This window comes from Apiospora marii, assembly GCF_038362585.1.
Source record: "Apiospora marii strain CBS 49790 chromosome Unknown utg000005l_segment0_segment0, whole genome shotgun sequence".
NCBI classification, from domain to species: domain Eukaryota; kingdom Fungi; phylum Ascomycota; class Sordariomycetes; order Amphisphaeriales; family Apiosporaceae; genus Apiospora; species Apiospora marii.
Genome location: NW_027117377.1, coordinates 3,693,545 through 3,710,036, shown reverse-complemented (window position 1 = coordinate 3,710,036; position 16,492 = coordinate 3,693,545). Strand labels below are relative to the sequence as shown.

General features: G+C 54.3%; 6 protein-coding genes across 6 annotated transcripts; 3 read left to right on the top strand and 3 right to left on the bottom strand.

Moving 5' to 3' along the window:
- Positions 1 to 1,432: 1,432 nt before the first annotated feature.
- On the top strand, positions 1,433 to 4,924 carry PG985_009055 (DENN domain-containing protein; the record flags this gene model as incomplete). The annotated part of the gene is made up of 3 exons (XM_066828823.1): positions 1,433 to 2,054; positions 2,113 to 4,401; positions 4,461 to 4,924. 3 exons carry the CDS (start codon positions 1,433 to 1,435, stop codon positions 4,922 to 4,924), a joined length of 3,375 nt encoding a protein of 1,124 aa, XP_066683735.1.
- Positions 4,925 to 6,128: 1,204 nt separating this feature from the next.
- Positions 6,129 to 6,707, bottom strand: PG985_009054 (uncharacterized protein; the record flags this gene model as incomplete). The annotated part of the gene is made up of 1 exon (XM_066828822.1): positions 6,129 to 6,707. The coding sequence occupies one exon, from the start codon at positions 6,705 to 6,707 to the stop codon at positions 6,129 to 6,131; it is 579 nt and encodes a 192-aa protein (XP_066683734.1).
- Positions 6,708 to 7,257: 550 nt separating this feature from the next.
- On the bottom strand, positions 7,258 to 9,566 carry PG985_009053 (uncharacterized protein; the record flags this gene model as incomplete). The annotated part of the gene is made up of 2 exons (XM_066828821.1): positions 7,258 to 8,978; positions 9,038 to 9,566. The coding sequence occupies 2 exons, from the start codon at positions 9,564 to 9,566 to the stop codon at positions 7,258 to 7,260; spliced, it is 2,250 nt and encodes a 749-aa protein (XP_066683733.1).
- Positions 9,567 to 9,950: 384 nt separating this feature from the next.
- On the top strand, positions 9,951 to 10,550 carry PG985_009052 (mitochondrial 54S ribosomal protein mL61; the record flags this gene model as incomplete). The annotated part of the gene is made up of 4 exons (XM_066828820.1): positions 9,951 to 9,989; positions 10,049 to 10,051; positions 10,118 to 10,224; positions 10,295 to 10,550. The coding sequence occupies 4 exons, from the start codon at positions 9,951 to 9,953 to the stop codon at positions 10,548 to 10,550; spliced, it is 405 nt and encodes a 134-aa protein (XP_066683732.1).
- An 8-nt stretch (positions 10,551 to 10,558) lies between these two features.
- PG985_009051 (uncharacterized protein) lies at positions 10,559 to 10,795 on the top strand (the record flags this gene model as incomplete). Its single annotated transcript, XM_066828819.1, has 1 exon — positions 10,559 to 10,795. One exon carries the CDS (start codon positions 10,559 to 10,561, stop codon positions 10,793 to 10,795), a length of 237 nt encoding a protein of 78 aa, XP_066683731.1.
- A 727-nt stretch (positions 10,796 to 11,522) lies between these two features.
- PG985_009050 (uncharacterized protein) lies at positions 11,523 to 15,414 on the bottom strand (the record flags this gene model as incomplete). Its single annotated transcript, XM_066828818.1, has 4 exons — positions 11,523 to 12,857; positions 12,915 to 14,146; positions 14,199 to 15,060; positions 15,139 to 15,414. 4 exons carry the CDS (start codon positions 15,412 to 15,414, stop codon positions 11,523 to 11,525), a joined length of 3,705 nt encoding a protein of 1,234 aa, XP_066683730.1.
- Between the last annotated feature and the right edge of the window lie 1,078 nt (positions 15,415 to 16,492).

Below are 16,492 nucleotides of genomic sequence, written 5' to 3'. Positions count from 1 at the left end.
CCCAGGCCATCCCAGGCCATCCCAGGCCAACCCATGCCACTCAAGGATGGGAATGGGATGAAAAGATGAAAGCCGCATCAAGTCGACCGCTACCCGCTCCACCTCCTCTATCAACTTGGCTGGGTTGTCCGTTCAGGCTATCGACTCACAAATTATCCACCTGCCCACCACATCCCTCGGTAGCACTACTATGCGCATGGGCTGGCGGGCTTTGGGTTGGTTCGCAATCCATGTTCGTTCAAAAGTGGTGGTGTTTTTTGATGTGGTAGGTAGCAAGTAATACTGTAGTAAATGTACTGTACCGGTGCCCCCCTACCTGCCAAAGGAGGTGCTGGTGGTGTGTGTGGACTGATTTCGCTTGACAACAACCTCCCCGAAGTCGATACTCCCACTCTCGACTCGACCCGACTTGCACTCCCTCCCCAAGCAACCCCCAAACTTGCAGGTTGACGCTCCTACTTCAATACATGATTCCAGACCCTACCGCTTTGATTTGATCATTGTATTTGCAACCCAGGACGTCGTATCGGCGCATGCGCAACGCAAACTCCCTTTTCTTGGATACCAACGTTCCTGACGGCTGCTGTCCAATCGACCAGGCCGGCTGTTCGAGGGCCCCAACGACGGCACCACCGCAAAGGGGATTAAAAAAACATAACCGCTCCTGAATGGATGCAGGCTAAAGCTGGGCGTGCATCACAGCCGCATGAGAACGTGGAAAAGTACTTGAGTACTTGATTTCCCAGACCTCACCCCCCCTTGTGCAAAACTGCAAACAAAACGAGACAGGGCAAGCAAAAACACCGAGATAGAGGTCCCTTTTAGCTGTAACATATCTTGTGACTGCCGAAAAGTAACAAACCTCCTCTTCGCGACCATCATACTCGACAAACCGCAAACTCGTCCTCTTTTTCCGACTGCGCTTGGTCGACCTATCGCCCACGGCAAGGACACAACACGAGACGAGTCCTGTTCCCCCTCTATTGCACCGCATTTTGCCAGATGCCCACTTGGTTGCATCGGGCTTGACGATCTTATCCTCTGCACTTGATTGCTCCTCACCTGCCTCGTCCGAGGGTTTTACAACAGAACGACAGTCACCCAACTCTCGGTTTTTTTTTTTTTTTTTTGGGCAACAAAGAAATACTCGCCCAAGGAAAGGTCCTTGGGCTCTCTCGACTACCCACCCTGAAACATCCCACGGTTTCTGCTGCGAGTGACACCCAAAAAGGTCAATTGCCAGTCCGCAGTTGCTGGAAGAAGAACAAGAGACCAAAAAAAAAAAAAAAAAAAAAAAAAAAAGGCCCGGAGACCAAACGACGTTCTCGAATGCCTCTGTATTGACCGTCGCTCATTTACCTGGCCAACTTTGACTGGCGGTGTTATTCCTAGAGCAGAGAGGGAGCTGACTCTCCCCCTAACTTGACATGCTATGGAGGGCAACGCTCCGGCTCCGCTTGCCGACTACTTTTGGATTGCAGGCATAGAGACGATCTCATACCAAGATTTCCTCCCACCAGTTTCCGCGCCCACTCAGGTAGACTCGACAATCACCGAAGATGGCGAGCCAGAAGAAGACGAAAGCCCCGACCGCGACAGTATCGGAAGCCCACCCCCGAAACTTACCGCTCGCCATTCGAGGCAGAACTCGGGCAACCGACTTTCGAAATCATCGATACACACTCTAGAAGAGGTGGATGGGAACACGAGGAGTAATAGGAGCAGCGCCACGATCCGCCCCAATCCAACTCCTGGGGCCGCCAGCAATGATGGATTTACGAACTTCTTGGGAGATTTCGATTTCGATAAAGCCCTCTTCAAGTTCGCAGCCGAGAGGGAGAATTTCCTCGAAGATCTTAGCTTCAGTGCCGGCGCCAAGACGCATTCACGCCCACCTATGGTTAACCCAAGAACCGAGCGAATCAAGGCGGATGCCAATGGGAGGATGAGCCCCCTGAAGAACATTCGCGGAAGTATTCGAGGAAGCATACGGCGCGGTATCAGCTTCAAGGATATGAACAGTGTGCGCAAACAGCCGTTGGTGCCGAAAGCTGGTATGAACCCCCTTTCTCCCCTCTGCGATCAACCAATTCTTACCATGTGATACTGCAGCTTCCATCCGCACCACGAAGCGACTAAGTAACTACAATTCCGTAATACCGCCGCCCGAGCCGCTCAATCTGGACCCGGACATGCACCCTCTAAAACGACGCTTCGAGCCCGAATTGCTTGACCGGTATCCTCCTCGCGATGCGACGGAGGAGCTAACTAGAAGAGGCAAATTCCCAGACTACGTACCCATGTTTGCCTTCCCGAACGATATACAAATTGTCTCCTCCGATGAACGGCCACGGTCAACCTGGCATGGATTTGCAATGACGTCGGATGACAATTCTAAGATATACGGCATCACCGTCATCGTCTGGACAGCGGTGCCGGCCGACATTGCGGAAGACATCGAGAGAAGATGCGAGCAGTGGAGACAGAACCACATGACAGAGGAAGAGCGAGAACTCGCCGCGAGCCTGGGCGCACGACTGGCAGCTGAAAGGGCCCATCTCTCCCAATTGCTCGCCAAATTGCCCACCATCCCGTCCGGGTCTGCCGCCCGGGACACTCTGGATGAGCAGATCAGTTCAGTCGAGGAGAAAATCAGCTTGATGACGGAAATGCTGAGGCCTCTGAGGCACGGTGCTGCTTCCAAAATCGACGGCTTGACAGCGGGCGAAAGTGGTCTGTGGACCCCGCGCGCGTTTGGTATACTTGGGAGAGATCTCAGTAGACTCACTTTCTGGAAAGATTGGCTGAGAGCAGTCATCGTCCCCATGTCGGACGGTGCTCTGCTACGCGTACCGGCTACTTCTCCGCGAGTTGGTAGATGGCAACCTCTCGAGCGCTATATTATCAACCTGTGTGCTGAGGCCTTTAGCCCACTGGGATCCAAGACCCAGGTCGAAATAGGGGTGCGCGAGCTTCGGTTATATGCGCGAAAGGAGGCTGAGAACGAACTCCCCCAGTCTCGAAGCACAGACATCTACGCCCTTTTCAGATCACTGTCTCTGGAGAACATTGTGGCGCTGTTCGAGTATACTATGTCCGAATCGCGCATCATCTTCCTCAGCTCGCACACAGCGATGTTGCATCTTGCTTGTCACGCCCTTGCCAACCTGCTGTATCCGATGCAGTGGGCGAGTATCTTCATCCCAGTTCTCCCGGCCCGGCTGTTATCTGCCCTGGATGCACCGTGCCCTTACATAGTGGGCATTGAAAGGAGGTACGACAATATTGAGCTTCCCGAAGATGACTATGTCCTGGTAGATTTGGACAGAGACACCATCGATGCGACCTCTCAACCTCACCGGCTGCCGAAACAGATCCGGCGCAAGTTGATGTCTCTTCTGCAGGTAGCAGCTCCTCACAGTCTCCGCTACGGTGTCACCACCGGACCGCCGCCTTATGCGATGGAGTCGTTCCCATACGATGCGTTCTCAGCGGAGAATGCTGCCATCTTTGATGAAAGAGCCCCTCCCAGCACGTTAGGGAAGTGGGTTGCGCAGAACTCTTCGACCTTTGCAGAGCCCAACTCAACGGAAACCCCCAAGGCACCTTTGTTCAACGCATTCAGTCATACCAAGCCAGTTGCCCCTGAGCGCCCGGTAACCAGCAAGTCCAATAAGACGAGCCCTCCTAACTCGGTGTCACCGGTATCGGTCAACTTTCCCGCGATGCCCACGACGCCTATCTCCCGGAGCGATTCTGGATTCGCACTTGCGGCAACATTGAAGGAGAAACGATCTGCTGGAAATGTCGAGGAAAAGGCACGTAGAAGCTCCTCGTTTGGGCAACCTCCCACACATCGACCTAACATGCCGTTTTTGAACGGGCACCAGGCAAATCTCTCCATCTCGGCTATTTCAGTGGACTCCAAGTCTTCGTATGGCGGTTATGCCCCTTCAACCTATGCGCAGTCGACCATTGCAGCCTCGACCATCATGCCGAATATGCTGGTGCAGCCTGTTCATGATACCGAAACCATTGTGTGGGTCGAGGGCCATTGTTTCGATTTCAATCTCCAGGATAGCACGTCGCAATGCTCGATTTGTGACGAGCGTGCGGAAGGCGATGGAATTTATAAATGCCAGGGATGCACTGCGGTATCCCATGGACGTTGCCTAGGCTGTGTCTCGCTCGTCTGCCCGGCTGCCTTCCACGCCGACAAGGTTCGAGCAGCCTTCGTACGCTGTCAAGCCAGCCTCCTCTACACGTATCGAAAATACCTGGGCCGGCCAAGCAAGGACCAACGAAATTCCGGTCAGCTGTACGCCTTCGACATGAATGGTTTCATCAAGAGCATGCCGTATGACCAACAAGAGTATGGTAGAATGATGAAAGAAACACAGCGTAAGCATTGTGTACCCTCCCGACCTCCTACGAGGACTCCGCCACTGACATTGCGCTAGTTTTTAACGAGTTCATCCATGAACGAGAACTCAACCCGGCTACGAATCCCGCCGTCCGTCTCTTTGATGAAATCATCCTGGCAAAGAAGGCCAGGGGCAACAAGGGACTCGCAACAGGACTGTCGAGGCTTTCCACCATTAGGGCATCCCACGGGCTTTCCCACTCGATTCCAGGGATGCAAGGACCGTCCAGAAACGGCAAGCCCCAAAGCTACTTGAGCGATACGAACGATCACATCTGGAGGACCGCTTCTGTGCCGCTGCCCAATGCCAAATTTTCTGGCGACTATAGGGCCATTACAACACGGATACCCAGTAAACTAGACCGGTCCTTGATGAAGGAGCCCCGGGCTATTGAGGGTGTTCCGCGACCTGAACAGCGCAAGAGGGGCTTGATAAGGAAACAAGTCCCCAGCATGATGATGGGGGGTCCCATATCACCAGTATCGCCCAACGGCTCTTGAAGATGCAACCAGAGCGCTGCGTTCGATGAATTGAAAAGATCAACAGCAGGCCCATCTCCCATGCACTCCATACTTCGCAAAGCATCTCAATTCTGGGTCTCACCGGTCATTTGTTTTTAGCTGCTTTGGACGAACCGTATCTTGTACTACTATTACTACGGCAACAGCGAAGTTGATTGCAATGGCCCCAACTGGCCGGGCCATACGTAGAGAGGGGAGGGAGAGGCTGGTGTGCTATACCACTTGATGCAAGAGACATAGATGTACGATGATTTTATTTGGCTGTTCCAGTCAAGGCGAAAATTCTAAAAGACGATCCCGATGTAATGTTTACATTTATCACTCGCCATCACGGTCTGTGTGTGCATAAGACAGGAAAAGAGGGAGATCCGGACGCGTATCATTTTCAACACCCCGGAGTCGGGTTGAAGGGGAGCGCGCGCAACAAAGGTTGATATTCTCCAAGGCTTTCTTGTTTCATTCGCTCTTCGCAGCCCAGATACTCTCTTCCCGCCGTGGAACTGACGGGGGACTACGCCGGATCGAGTGGGTAAAGGTAGAGGGTAGATGGGGTGCCGGCTGTCTACTGGAGGGAGGGAGACACAGGAGATCTGCAATACAGGCGCTTCCAAAGTCGCGGAGCATATAGAGAGAGAGCAGAGGCGGTCAAATTATTTGAACAGAAACAGGGCCGGTTGTATTGACTGGGCGATGGTAGATGAGGAAGAGCAAAAAACCCAAATGACGCCGCCGTCCTTTGAGAAGCAGGGATTTAGACAGCGTAGCGTTTAGGAGTAATGTCTGGTTATACTTTTAATGGTATATCGAGCCTCGTATTGGCTGTGCAACGTTGACTCCTCACTACTGGCCGCGGGTCATTCTTCTCACTGTATGTGTGCATTGCCATGATGCTTTACTAATTGGATGTTCATCAATTCATAACTGCAGGGGGTATAATGAATCAACGAGTTGTTTTCCACCAGCACCACAGCCCATCATACAGCAATACCTACGCGTGCCTCCCTGCTGCGCGTGGGTCTGGTTGACCAACTCTAGAAAACACGGTCTTTCCGCTTGTAAACTCGGCTATATCGTATGCTCGTCCGCCTCCGCCCGCTACTCCTAACGCTGGTTGGCAAAGACCCCAAAAACGTGTGAAATGTGACTTGAAGCCCTCATGCCTCTGTAACGCTGTGTTTATGTTTTACGAGCCACTGGGGCCGCCGCCGCCTTCTTGGGATTTCGGTTTGGGCTTGGGTTGCTTTTCGTATGCATTTGGACTTGGCCGCCTCGTCGCCTTCCTATTACCGCGTCTCTGGTGCCGGCCGTCGCCGCAGTTGCCCGCCCCGTCGCCGTGGTCGTGGTCGTGCTCATCGTGCTTGTGGCCCCGGTTCTTCTTCCCCTTGCCCGCCCGGTCCGCGTCGCCCCGGCGATCCCCCGAATCGGACTCCGAATCCGAGGACGACGAAGAAGAGGACGAGTCGTCCTCGCTGCTGCTCTCCCCCACCGCCCGCGGCTTGTGGTAGATGCAGCATACTTTGCTGCTCTTGCGGCCCAGCCCTTCGTTGTCGACGGTGCCCTCGGCCCACTGCACGCGGGGGCCGCGGTCGCTGGTGGTGCTGGGCCCGCCGCGCAGGCGCAGGATGGGTTCCGAGGGGGGCGCTGTCGAGTCTATGGTGACGGTCTGCGAGGCGGTTCCTGGGGCGCGTTCGCTATTGTTACCACCACCGCCGCCGCCGGGGCGCTGTTGTTGTTGGTGGGAGTGTGAATTTGAACTCGACATGTTTTGGTGGTTGTTAGGTATGTTTCTCTTTTTCGGTCTGGGGAATCTCCCTCAATGGGCGGGCCCGAAGTCTGTACGGCTCCTGCGGGTGCTTATGTAACTCTCGAGCAAGGTATGCGAGGGCTGTTCAGGAGGCTTATTAATGAAATGAATCGAATAGAGAGATGCAGACACGAGCGTTGCAGTGACAGTGTGTTGCTCAACAGAACGACTTAGTAAACAATTCCCGAGTATGTATGCGATGCACAGTTTATCTAATCGATACCGCGGGGTGAATTGTCTTGCTATTTTTGCCCCGCGTCATTGTTTGGTCTTCGGGGCTGGATTTAGAGGCAGGTGGGGGGCTTGGCAAGGGTCCTGAGAGACTGGACGGATCAAGATCGGCAGGAGCTAATCGCCAAGCTTAGTGGGTGTTCAGATGCATCTGAAAACCAACCCCTTCTTCTCTAATTGATCGGCGTTCCTTGCTCTACACGTTAAAACATACAGCTCATTACAGTCATATTTCTTATTTTTGGTTGTGGTACAGGAGTTGCGATATATCGTTTCATCAGTCCGTTTGCACTCGTCGGATGCTCTTCTCCAGCTTCTTTTGCCCCTTCATGCTCTTTCGAGGTCTCTTCCTCTGCTGGGCTGCCGTTACCAGAGGCTTGTTCAGCAGCCACCCATTCAAAGGCTTGCGGCATCCAATAAATCTGCCTTCTGGGCTGTAGACGTCAACAATGGGCCAGTTTGGTTCGTCATCTGCCTTGATAGGAACAGCTGCAACACGGGGTGGCACATAGGTCTTCTTCTTTTTGCTCGGATCCTCCGCGATGGCTTCCAGCCTTTCTAGCGCAGACAGCGCTTTTGTAGTTTCCGGCTCTGCTTCTGCGTCGGCTTCTTCCTGGGATTGAGATGAGGATGAGGATGACTCCATACGCGATAAGTCTTCTTCAGCTGCTGCTGGTCTGCTGTAGAGATCCTTCTTTCGCACTTGCGCAACTACTTCGACCCAACCGACTCCTTCAATGAGGATGTCTGCCGCCAGGACACGGTAGGGCAGGCGGTCGACCTTCAAACCAACGGCATCCCTCCTCGTGATGGGGCCAGACCGTTCCTTGGTCACGTCCCATTTGAGCGGGTATGAGCCAGCTAACTTGATCTTTTCACCAGTACCCGGCGCTGTGATAGTGTCGACATTCAACTCGCTGACTTGCCGCTGGAGTTCGTCCGCCTTTTCAGTGGCGGTCAAGTGTGGCTCGATGGGAGTAAATGCGTATGACAGAACAATTGGCCCGGGAACACGAGGTGTGATTCGAATGAGGCCGCCGAGGAGAATCGATTTGCCCTGCTTGACGACCATTTGCTCTGGCACAATGCGAGATCGCATGACTAGTGATGAGCGATATTCTGGCTTGACATACTTCTCAAGCGCTGTTCTCTCCACTCCGGGTAAATCAATGAGTTCTCCACGTCCGTTTCCAAACGGCACACGGATAGGCGACGCTGTGGTTCCCGGAAGATCGGAGACCAAGGGCATTGCCGGGTACTGGCTCTCCGGTGCAGCCGGAGGAAGCAGAGAAAGCTCGTCGATGTCTTGGTCCTCCATTTTGGCGCCCAAATCAGACACCGACTCCTCGGAGCCTCCTGCTTCCGTAGATGTCGGGTCTGTTTTCGTGACCTCCTTCCCATACATGTCGATCGAGATCTGGTGGCGAGTTGGGTCCCAATCCATCCGCCCCTTGGGAAAGACGGCCTCGAATAACTGGCTCTTGCCGACATTGGCCTTGCCAACCATCCAGCCGGCACCACCCCGCTTCCAGATATCTTCTTTGAGCTCCTTGGTCCACCAGCTCCTTCTGGCGCTAACACAGCGAACGTTGCCAAGGCGAAGCTCTCTTCCTGCCCTTCCCAGAGCATCTCGCAGCACTTCTCGCAGATACGGTACCAGTCTGTCGACTTGGGGCTTGGTGGGCGCGAGAAGGTCTGACCTGGTGATGATGAAGCTCATCTCCGTTTTCTGGTTGTGGAAGAACTTGCCAGTCTTGGCACGACGATTCTTTGTTCGCAAGGGCATGAGATCTAGGAGCTGATGAATCTGAGGTAAGATAGACATGGGGAAGTCGGCGGCATCAAGAACGTGATATACATGATTATACTTGTAAGGGGACTCGGCAAGCGTATCTCGGATCGAGTCCATGGTAGGGTGAAAAATGGAGTTTCCGGTTTGGTGGTGCATCAGATTATGGCAGCGGTCGCATAGTGGCACTTTCAGGGGTCTTTCCTGAGCTACGATCAAGAGTGTCAATCACGAGTTTCGAGAAGCCAGTTCAGGGGCGGTATCATACGTTCGACTTCTGGCTGGGCTGCTAAAGTAGGAGCAATGTCCTCCACGTCCAAGCCAAGCTTCTCTATCTCGGCCTCGTCAAACTTCTGGAGGACATCTTGAAACACTCCCTCTTCCTCGCGGTCTTTGATAGCTCTCTTGCTCCTTGACTTCTCCAAACCCAAGTACCATCGCACAGCTTTTCTGCCCACGTCATAGTAACCAGGTTGGTCCGATGCGAAAGTTTGCGACAATGCGCCGCATCCTGTACATTGGGTAGGTAGATCCCTGATGGGCACAGGGTCGGACTCAGAGACCTCGGAGGGCTCAATCAAGGCGCTATCGGTAGGCTCAGCTTGTGTCTGGAGGCTTCGCCGTGGGGTCCTCCACGACGGAAGGCGGGTTGGTAACGTTGTTCGGGGTCGAGACAGGGTATGATTATGTCGGTTTCCAAAAGCTGGGCACAAAAATATGGGTATCTGAAGGGAACTGGATCTCTCAGCAGTCCTCAGAGAAGACCCGAGCCATTTTGTAGATATGGCACGGTGCATCTTTGCTTATACTGCCCAGACTTGGGGTTGCAAGATGATGTCGATGCCTCTTGAGGAAGTCGATGCGAAGCTCCCAAAATTTCTGGGTTCAAAAGTGTTATCGGCAGCGATAAGATGCGCTGGAGTTCTGGGGCTCGGAGCTAACAGGGGGGTAATGCGCCAATCCCAGCGCTGGCTTCAGCGCTAAATCCCCTAGAACGGTACACAGGAAGCCACTGCAGGATCAATGCTCGGGCCGTATTCAATTGGAGAGCTTGGAAATTTATCGATTTGCGACTGTACATCATCAACCCCATGCGACAGTGACATAGCTACATGCTCAAGCTGCCCAACTGCCACTTATCTACTGTTTGAGAGGAGCATCATTGCTCCAATTCAGTCAAGATGGTGAACCCGGGAAAGCGTATGAACATATTAAAGACCGTAAGTCGTCCCTGCAACCGCATGTCCCAAAGAAGTAGCTGGCTAACTCTTCCCTGCAGAAGGTAATTTTCGCCCGAAAGAACCACCGGTAGCACACGCGGACGAATACGTATTGACGTCGATGACAGCTGCTGAACTTACGGCATGGCCCCGGCGCAGCGATACTCCCTCCGGAGATCTCCAGATTACATATGGACTTCGCTTTACGGTGGAATGATGGACACATGGGACCCAGGTATGAACGACTCGGCTTTGGTCTTGCGGGAAACAGAAGAGGCAGCATTCTGATGAAGGCATGAAATTAGGAAATTCTGGAAAACATGCCTACCACGACTCAAATTTTGGAACCCGGCGGTGCCTATGATCATCAACCGATCCTCAAATAACGCCGGCCCAGCCACCCTATCCATCTACTTCCGCCAGGCCGCGGCCGCTGCCCCGACACCAACAGGCTCCGCCGCCGCCAAAGTCAACCACATAACGCCCCTGGCGCAACAGCCGCACTCGAGCACGACCAACGAATGCCCCGCGCCGCCCCCCCGGAGGGCGAGCGGGTCGTGACCATCGAGATGAAGCACCAGCACTCGGACGCGATCCTGCAAGAGTTCCTGCAAAAGACGGGCGCCACGGTGCTGCGACCCAGCCCCGACGAGGAGAACGAGATGCGCCAGGCCGAGGATCTCAAGGAGCGCGCCGCCATCGACCGCTCCATCATGAAGAAGTACATCGACGACAAGCGCGCCGAGGAGCGCCTGCTGGCCCGCGCCCGCGAGGAGGCCGAGGCCATTCGCCTGGCCAACCAGTAGTAAGCAAGTAAGCAGTCACAAGTAAAGAGACGGCAGTTGCTGCGTGCTGGGGTGGTCAAGTGGCGAAACGAGGAGATACGGAACCTTGGTCAAGAGAGGTCGTCCCCGTCTCACTTGTAGCCAGCCGGTTTTGCGAATCCAAAACAGCCACGGACAGGGACGGGCACTACCTGCCATGTACGACAAAGTGTAGAATATTGCATACGTATCGGACGTAGTCTGGGTAGTAGAAGGACGGTCCAGCACGTTTTGTACAAGATGAAAATGACAAAAATTCATTATCAAAAGGACAATATTATATCCTAAAGACAATATTCAAGCAATAAAACAAAAAAACACGACTATACAAGCTTAACGATATGCATGTGCCATAATTGAAATTGGTCTGATAGGAACCAAGATGCTTGTAAATCGTAACTCAGAATTCATGGTATAGAGGTTTGGCTTAGGTTGAATATTGATATAATTATTCGTAACTCATACTGCATTTCTCGTGTCTGCTCGAACCCATTTCCATCCATATTACATTTACAAGGATTACTACTCGATATATCTTCTCTCCATCCTTCTCGACTAGTCCAAACAAAGGAAAGCAACGGTGCAGCAAAAACCCCAAAGAAACGAGACGGGGTCACACAGAACAATCTCCCGCTTAAATCCGGGTATCGTTTTCTCCCTCCTCCCTTTCGCCACCCCCCTGATTATTAGAAAATAAACTCAGGCCCCTTTACACCTCCGTCTCGACATCCGGCTCGCGCCCGTCCAGGGCCCCGAGCTTGGTGACGCGGCGGACGGCGTACTTGGCCTCATCCTTGGCGAACTGGAGGTTGCGCATAGGGCGCCACTGCATGAGGCCGCGGTGCTGGCGGTGCAGGTCGCGACTCTTGCTGCGGTACTCCTTGTAGGCGGTGACGGGGTTCTTGCTGCCGCTGCTCTTGCGGCTGTGACCCGAGCTGCTCGTCTGGCCTGTGCGGTTCGTCGTCGTCCGCGTCACCTCGGACCCCTCGCCTCCGTCGGCGCTCGACCGCGGGTGGCTTCCGGCGCCGTACTGGGACGAAGAGTTCCGGCGGTGGCCAGCCAAGTCCTCGTGGGCCGCCCCGTCCGTCTCGCCATCGGCGATGCCCAGGTCCGTGTTCTCGTGGCGGACGCGGGTCGGCGACATGGGGTCGCCGTGGCTGGAGTCGTCGTCCTCGTACACGTCCTCGACTTCATCGTCCTCCTCGGGGTCGCCGGCCTGGCCGCTCATGAACTGGCTCGGGTCCTTCCCGAAGGCGCCGCTCCAATCCGTGCCGTCCTTGGCGAGCCATTTTCGCTTCTCCTCCTCAGAAGCATTGGCCAAGACGTCGCGGCCCTGGGTCAGAGAATCGTCGTGCAACTTCTGGATGACCGGAGGGAGTTCCTTAGACACCGCCTCCTCTCGGACACCCTCGGCATAGCAAGCCTCCCAGGTCTCAATGGTCTCCCGCGAGTCGTTGTCGCTGACGAATCGGAGATGGTCGCGATCGGTACCGGCCTTGAACTTGCCGCTGAAGCGGAGGCGACCAACCACCTCCAACCTGAGGTCGGGGATGGACTTGAAGTTCTCCTCGGTGATGAAGTTCTGCGACAAGCGCACACCGTTGTTGCAGCGGAAGATGGGAATATCGAACTGCTGATCCTCACTGTCGACAATCTGCGAAAGCCACAGGGCCGCGAAGACATCGACATTGCGTCGGCCGCTGGAGTGGAATTCAAAGAAGATTGGCGAGCGGTAGCGGTGGCGAACCGGAAGTCTAGGTCTGAGGTTCTTGTCGTCGCCGGTGATGTCCCACCTCATGGTCTCGCCCTCAATGTTGCACTGCTCTCTCTTGATCGTTCCTGAGCTTCCACCGGTCCGGAGTCGGAGCTTAATCTTGCCCTTGTCAAGGAAGGTGGAAGTGATCTGATTCGAGGTGAACTCGAAGGTGCCAACCTCCCATCCAAGCTGGGGCGGCGGCAGCTTCAGTTCGACAGAGCGGAACAAGAGCGAGATTCGAATACGGCCAAAGCCTACTCCACCGTCCAGGGGGTACCAACGGGTCGACTGACACATGTTAGTACAATTTCGTAGGTTTCAATGATAATGTGGGCATCAACCTACCTGGCTGGCTGTCTGCAACACATCGGTGAGCTTCAATGGCACAACACCCAAGATGGGGTCATGCTGGCGGTTCCGTGAGTCGCGAACCGTGACGGTGACAATAGCGGACTTCCAGTCCCGGACAAAGCGCTCCGTACCCGCGTTGAAGATGGGCTTGGAGGAAACAACCTTGGTTCGTGTCTTGTAGACCAGCTCATCGTTCAGCAAGACCGTGCAGTAAGGGCTCGGCAGCTTCTTGCTCGACTCCTCCTTGATCTCTCCGGCGTCCTGGGCTGGCTCGTACTCCTTGCCGCCCTTTCGCTTGCCGCCCTCGGATCCCTTGACGTTGGCGAGCTCGAGGTTGACGATCTGGTGAACGACAACGGAGAGGATGCCCGAGGGCCAGAGAGGATCCGGAGGCGTGTGGATGACGGCGTCCTCTTGCGCCGTGTCGATGGCGCCCTTCTCGTCCTGCAGCTCCTTCTTGTCGCGGAGCTCGGCGGGCAGGCTGTGATCCTTACCGTCCGTACGCAGAGCCGCACGGAACTGGGTCTTGCCAAAGTAGCCGACCTCCCAGTGCAGCTCACCGGGCATCTCGCTGTCAGCCTTGACACCGCGCAGCTTCGAGATCTGCGAGTACATCTTACCCGGGTGCTGGATCAGTTTTTGCATCGACAGCTCGACCTTGCCCACAACATCATCGGCAGACGACCGATCCGAGTCCCAGAGTTCCATGGAGAGCTGCTCGTTAGCCTTGATGAGGTCTGTCGTGATCATGAGGGCACAGGTCTCCTCAAAAACAGGGTTCAGATCGTCTTGGATGACACGAGTGCAGTACATGGGCTTCCCAAACTTGGAGAAGCTGACGGTCACGTACGGATCGGAGCCGCCACCCTCGGAGCCTCGGGCATCCTGTTTCGACAGCCCTGTGGCCTTGTGAATCCGGACGAATACAACTCCCATGGCGTTGGTCTCCTTCTGGATGTCATCGCCTTGGAGCATCTTGCCCAGGTCAAGAGTCATGCTCTTGGGGGCGACGTACATGCTGCAAGCCGTCTTGACAGCCCAGTTGACGAAGTTTGAGATCACGGGCAAGTTGAGGATGTTGACTCCTCGCTCAATCATGGGAACACAACCAGCCTGGACCTTGGGAACACCCATCAAGGTGAATGTGACAGCCTTAAGAAACGGGGGCTCAGGAGTCATTTGCAGTCTCAGTCGCACCGTTCCTACCAGGCCAATAAGTTCGACCCCTGTTTTCTTGTCAGCATAGTTACTTGTAGTGGGTGGTTGCGGTTCGCTTACAAATAGGCAGAGGGACACCAAATAACCCTCTCATACCCAAGTAGAAGATCAATTGCATGCCCATGTTCTGGGGGTTGGTAGAGTTGCCGCTGGACTTGGGCTTCGCATGATAGGCGAAAGAGCATTCCAGGTTGTAGTAGTCACCGCCCTCCTCGTCAGCAGCCAGCTCCTGGGGGTCCTTGATCTTCTCGTTGTTCTTGTGCATCTCATCCCTGATATCCTTCATGTGGGCATCGGGAAGGGCGCGCAGGCTGAGGATTCTGATGGGGTTGTTTCCCTGCGAAATGTCGGCGACCTTGACGTTCTCGATGATGCCGGGGACGGACGCTTGCATGACATCCTCGAGAGTATCGGCTACCCCCGAGAACATTTCGGGGTTGATGAGGCCCCAGACAACGCCGAGAAGCGTGTTCATCCACTCAACTGACTCAGGAATCAAGTTGGCGGTGGCGAACTCGCCGCGCTTCTGTTCGCTCGACCACTCGATATCCCGGCCTTGCCTGACCAGGTCCTTCATCCATAGGAAGACACCAGAGGAAACGACCATGCCCAAGGTGATCAGACCCAAAAGTCTGCCTCCGAAGAATTTGCCGATCAAGACGATGCCAAAGAAAATCCCCGCGCAAAGGATGGTCGCCCGCTGCTCAATAATGGCGTACATAGGATCGTAGGTGACGCTCGGCGTCGGGTGAAACAAAATGTTCGTCTTCTCTCCATGAATCGGGACGTCTGAGGTGGCACCCGTGGCCACTGGGTCCGGCGGGGCTGTGACATCCTGGGCTTCTCTGTACTCCTCGCCAGACTGTGTTGCTTCTGTCTTGACCGTCGTATCCTTGTCAAGGTTCGCGTTCGGGACAGAGAGCTTAAGGGTGGGATCATGTAAGCAAAATGCAACTCATAGAGGCTGGGGGAGAACGTGGGATGTGCGGGTCCGGCTTACCAGTGGGTCGTCCACGGCCTTCATGAAGTCCGTCTCGACATCGGTGATCTCGACCTCCTTCCCAGTCACGGGGTCTGTCACAATCCGGCCCTTGGGCTTTTTTACCGGGGGCTTGTGGTCAGTGACGCCTGCGTCTGGGGTCTTGCCGGCTTCGATTAGAGCATCTCGTTCCCTCTTGTCGCGATCGAGAGAGGCGACGAACTCATGAATATTCGGTATGCGGTTGCGGCCGGAGTAGTGCCCTCCCGGCTTGTGCTGCTGGGTCTCGTTCTCCATGACGAGCGCTGATGAAAGTGGAATCCCAGCGAGAGAGAACAATCAGCTGGGTGTTGTTGCGAAGAATCTAGTATGAGTCTTCCCAGTGAAGACGGCGGGGTCGTCTTCTTCAGATTGTGTTGTCGCACAAGAGATATCCCTTGAATCGCAATCACTATGTTAGTTGAGCACGAGTCAATTTAATGACTAAGTATACAAACTGTACGTACCTATTAATTCTACGCAATTGAAACGTCAATCGGTTTCTTTGCTGATAAAAAGAATGAAAAAGGTGCACGACTATAGCAGCACTCCGCTCACAACTGGCAGCTCTACGACACTCGTGTGGGAGTAGGAGCGAAAATGGACTCCGTAGATGGTGTATATTAAGAGGGGTATAAGGCAAGGGGGTTTTGGGTGGTCTATCTATGTATATGTATCTAGTTTCTCTTCGCCTCGAGCAACAGGAAAGAGAGGCTAGGCAGGTTGACTGCTGCCGTGCCAGGTTGGGCGGGCTGTTGCATCATCGTCAGTCAATCGAACGCGTACTTGTCTTTCAGCAATTTCGATGTATGACGTAGGTGTGGTGTTCGGGGCTAGATGAACGAGACCAAGCAACTGGACAGTTGAAAGCTGGAGAACAAGGGGGAAAGCGAAGAAACAAGCTTGCACAGGTGGGTACCTTCGCCTAGAAACTTTAGGGTAGACAATAGCTGAAAAGGAATTACCCCACGTCGCCCAGAAGCTCCAGGGCACTTGGCACGCTGATTAGGCAGTAGATTAGGGGGCTAGAGGGGCCTCTTCAGAAGGGCGATCGGCTGATTGCTGCCACATCCCCCCTCGCAGTAGCCTCGAAGCAGGTTTTCGATGACACAACCATATATCTCCTACAAGCAAACAGCCGTCCAGCGAAGCAGAGAAAAGCAAATATAATGAGCGAACAGCCAGCAAACCGTTGATTTCCTGTCCACCGTACCACTTGGCATAATCAGAATACTACCTATGTATCTCGGTACTTTCATACTTACCTACCTCCATATCTCGAGCTGAGCTTTGGTCCTGTCAGTGGAAGCTAGGTGGATCGGTGCGACGGCTAAGC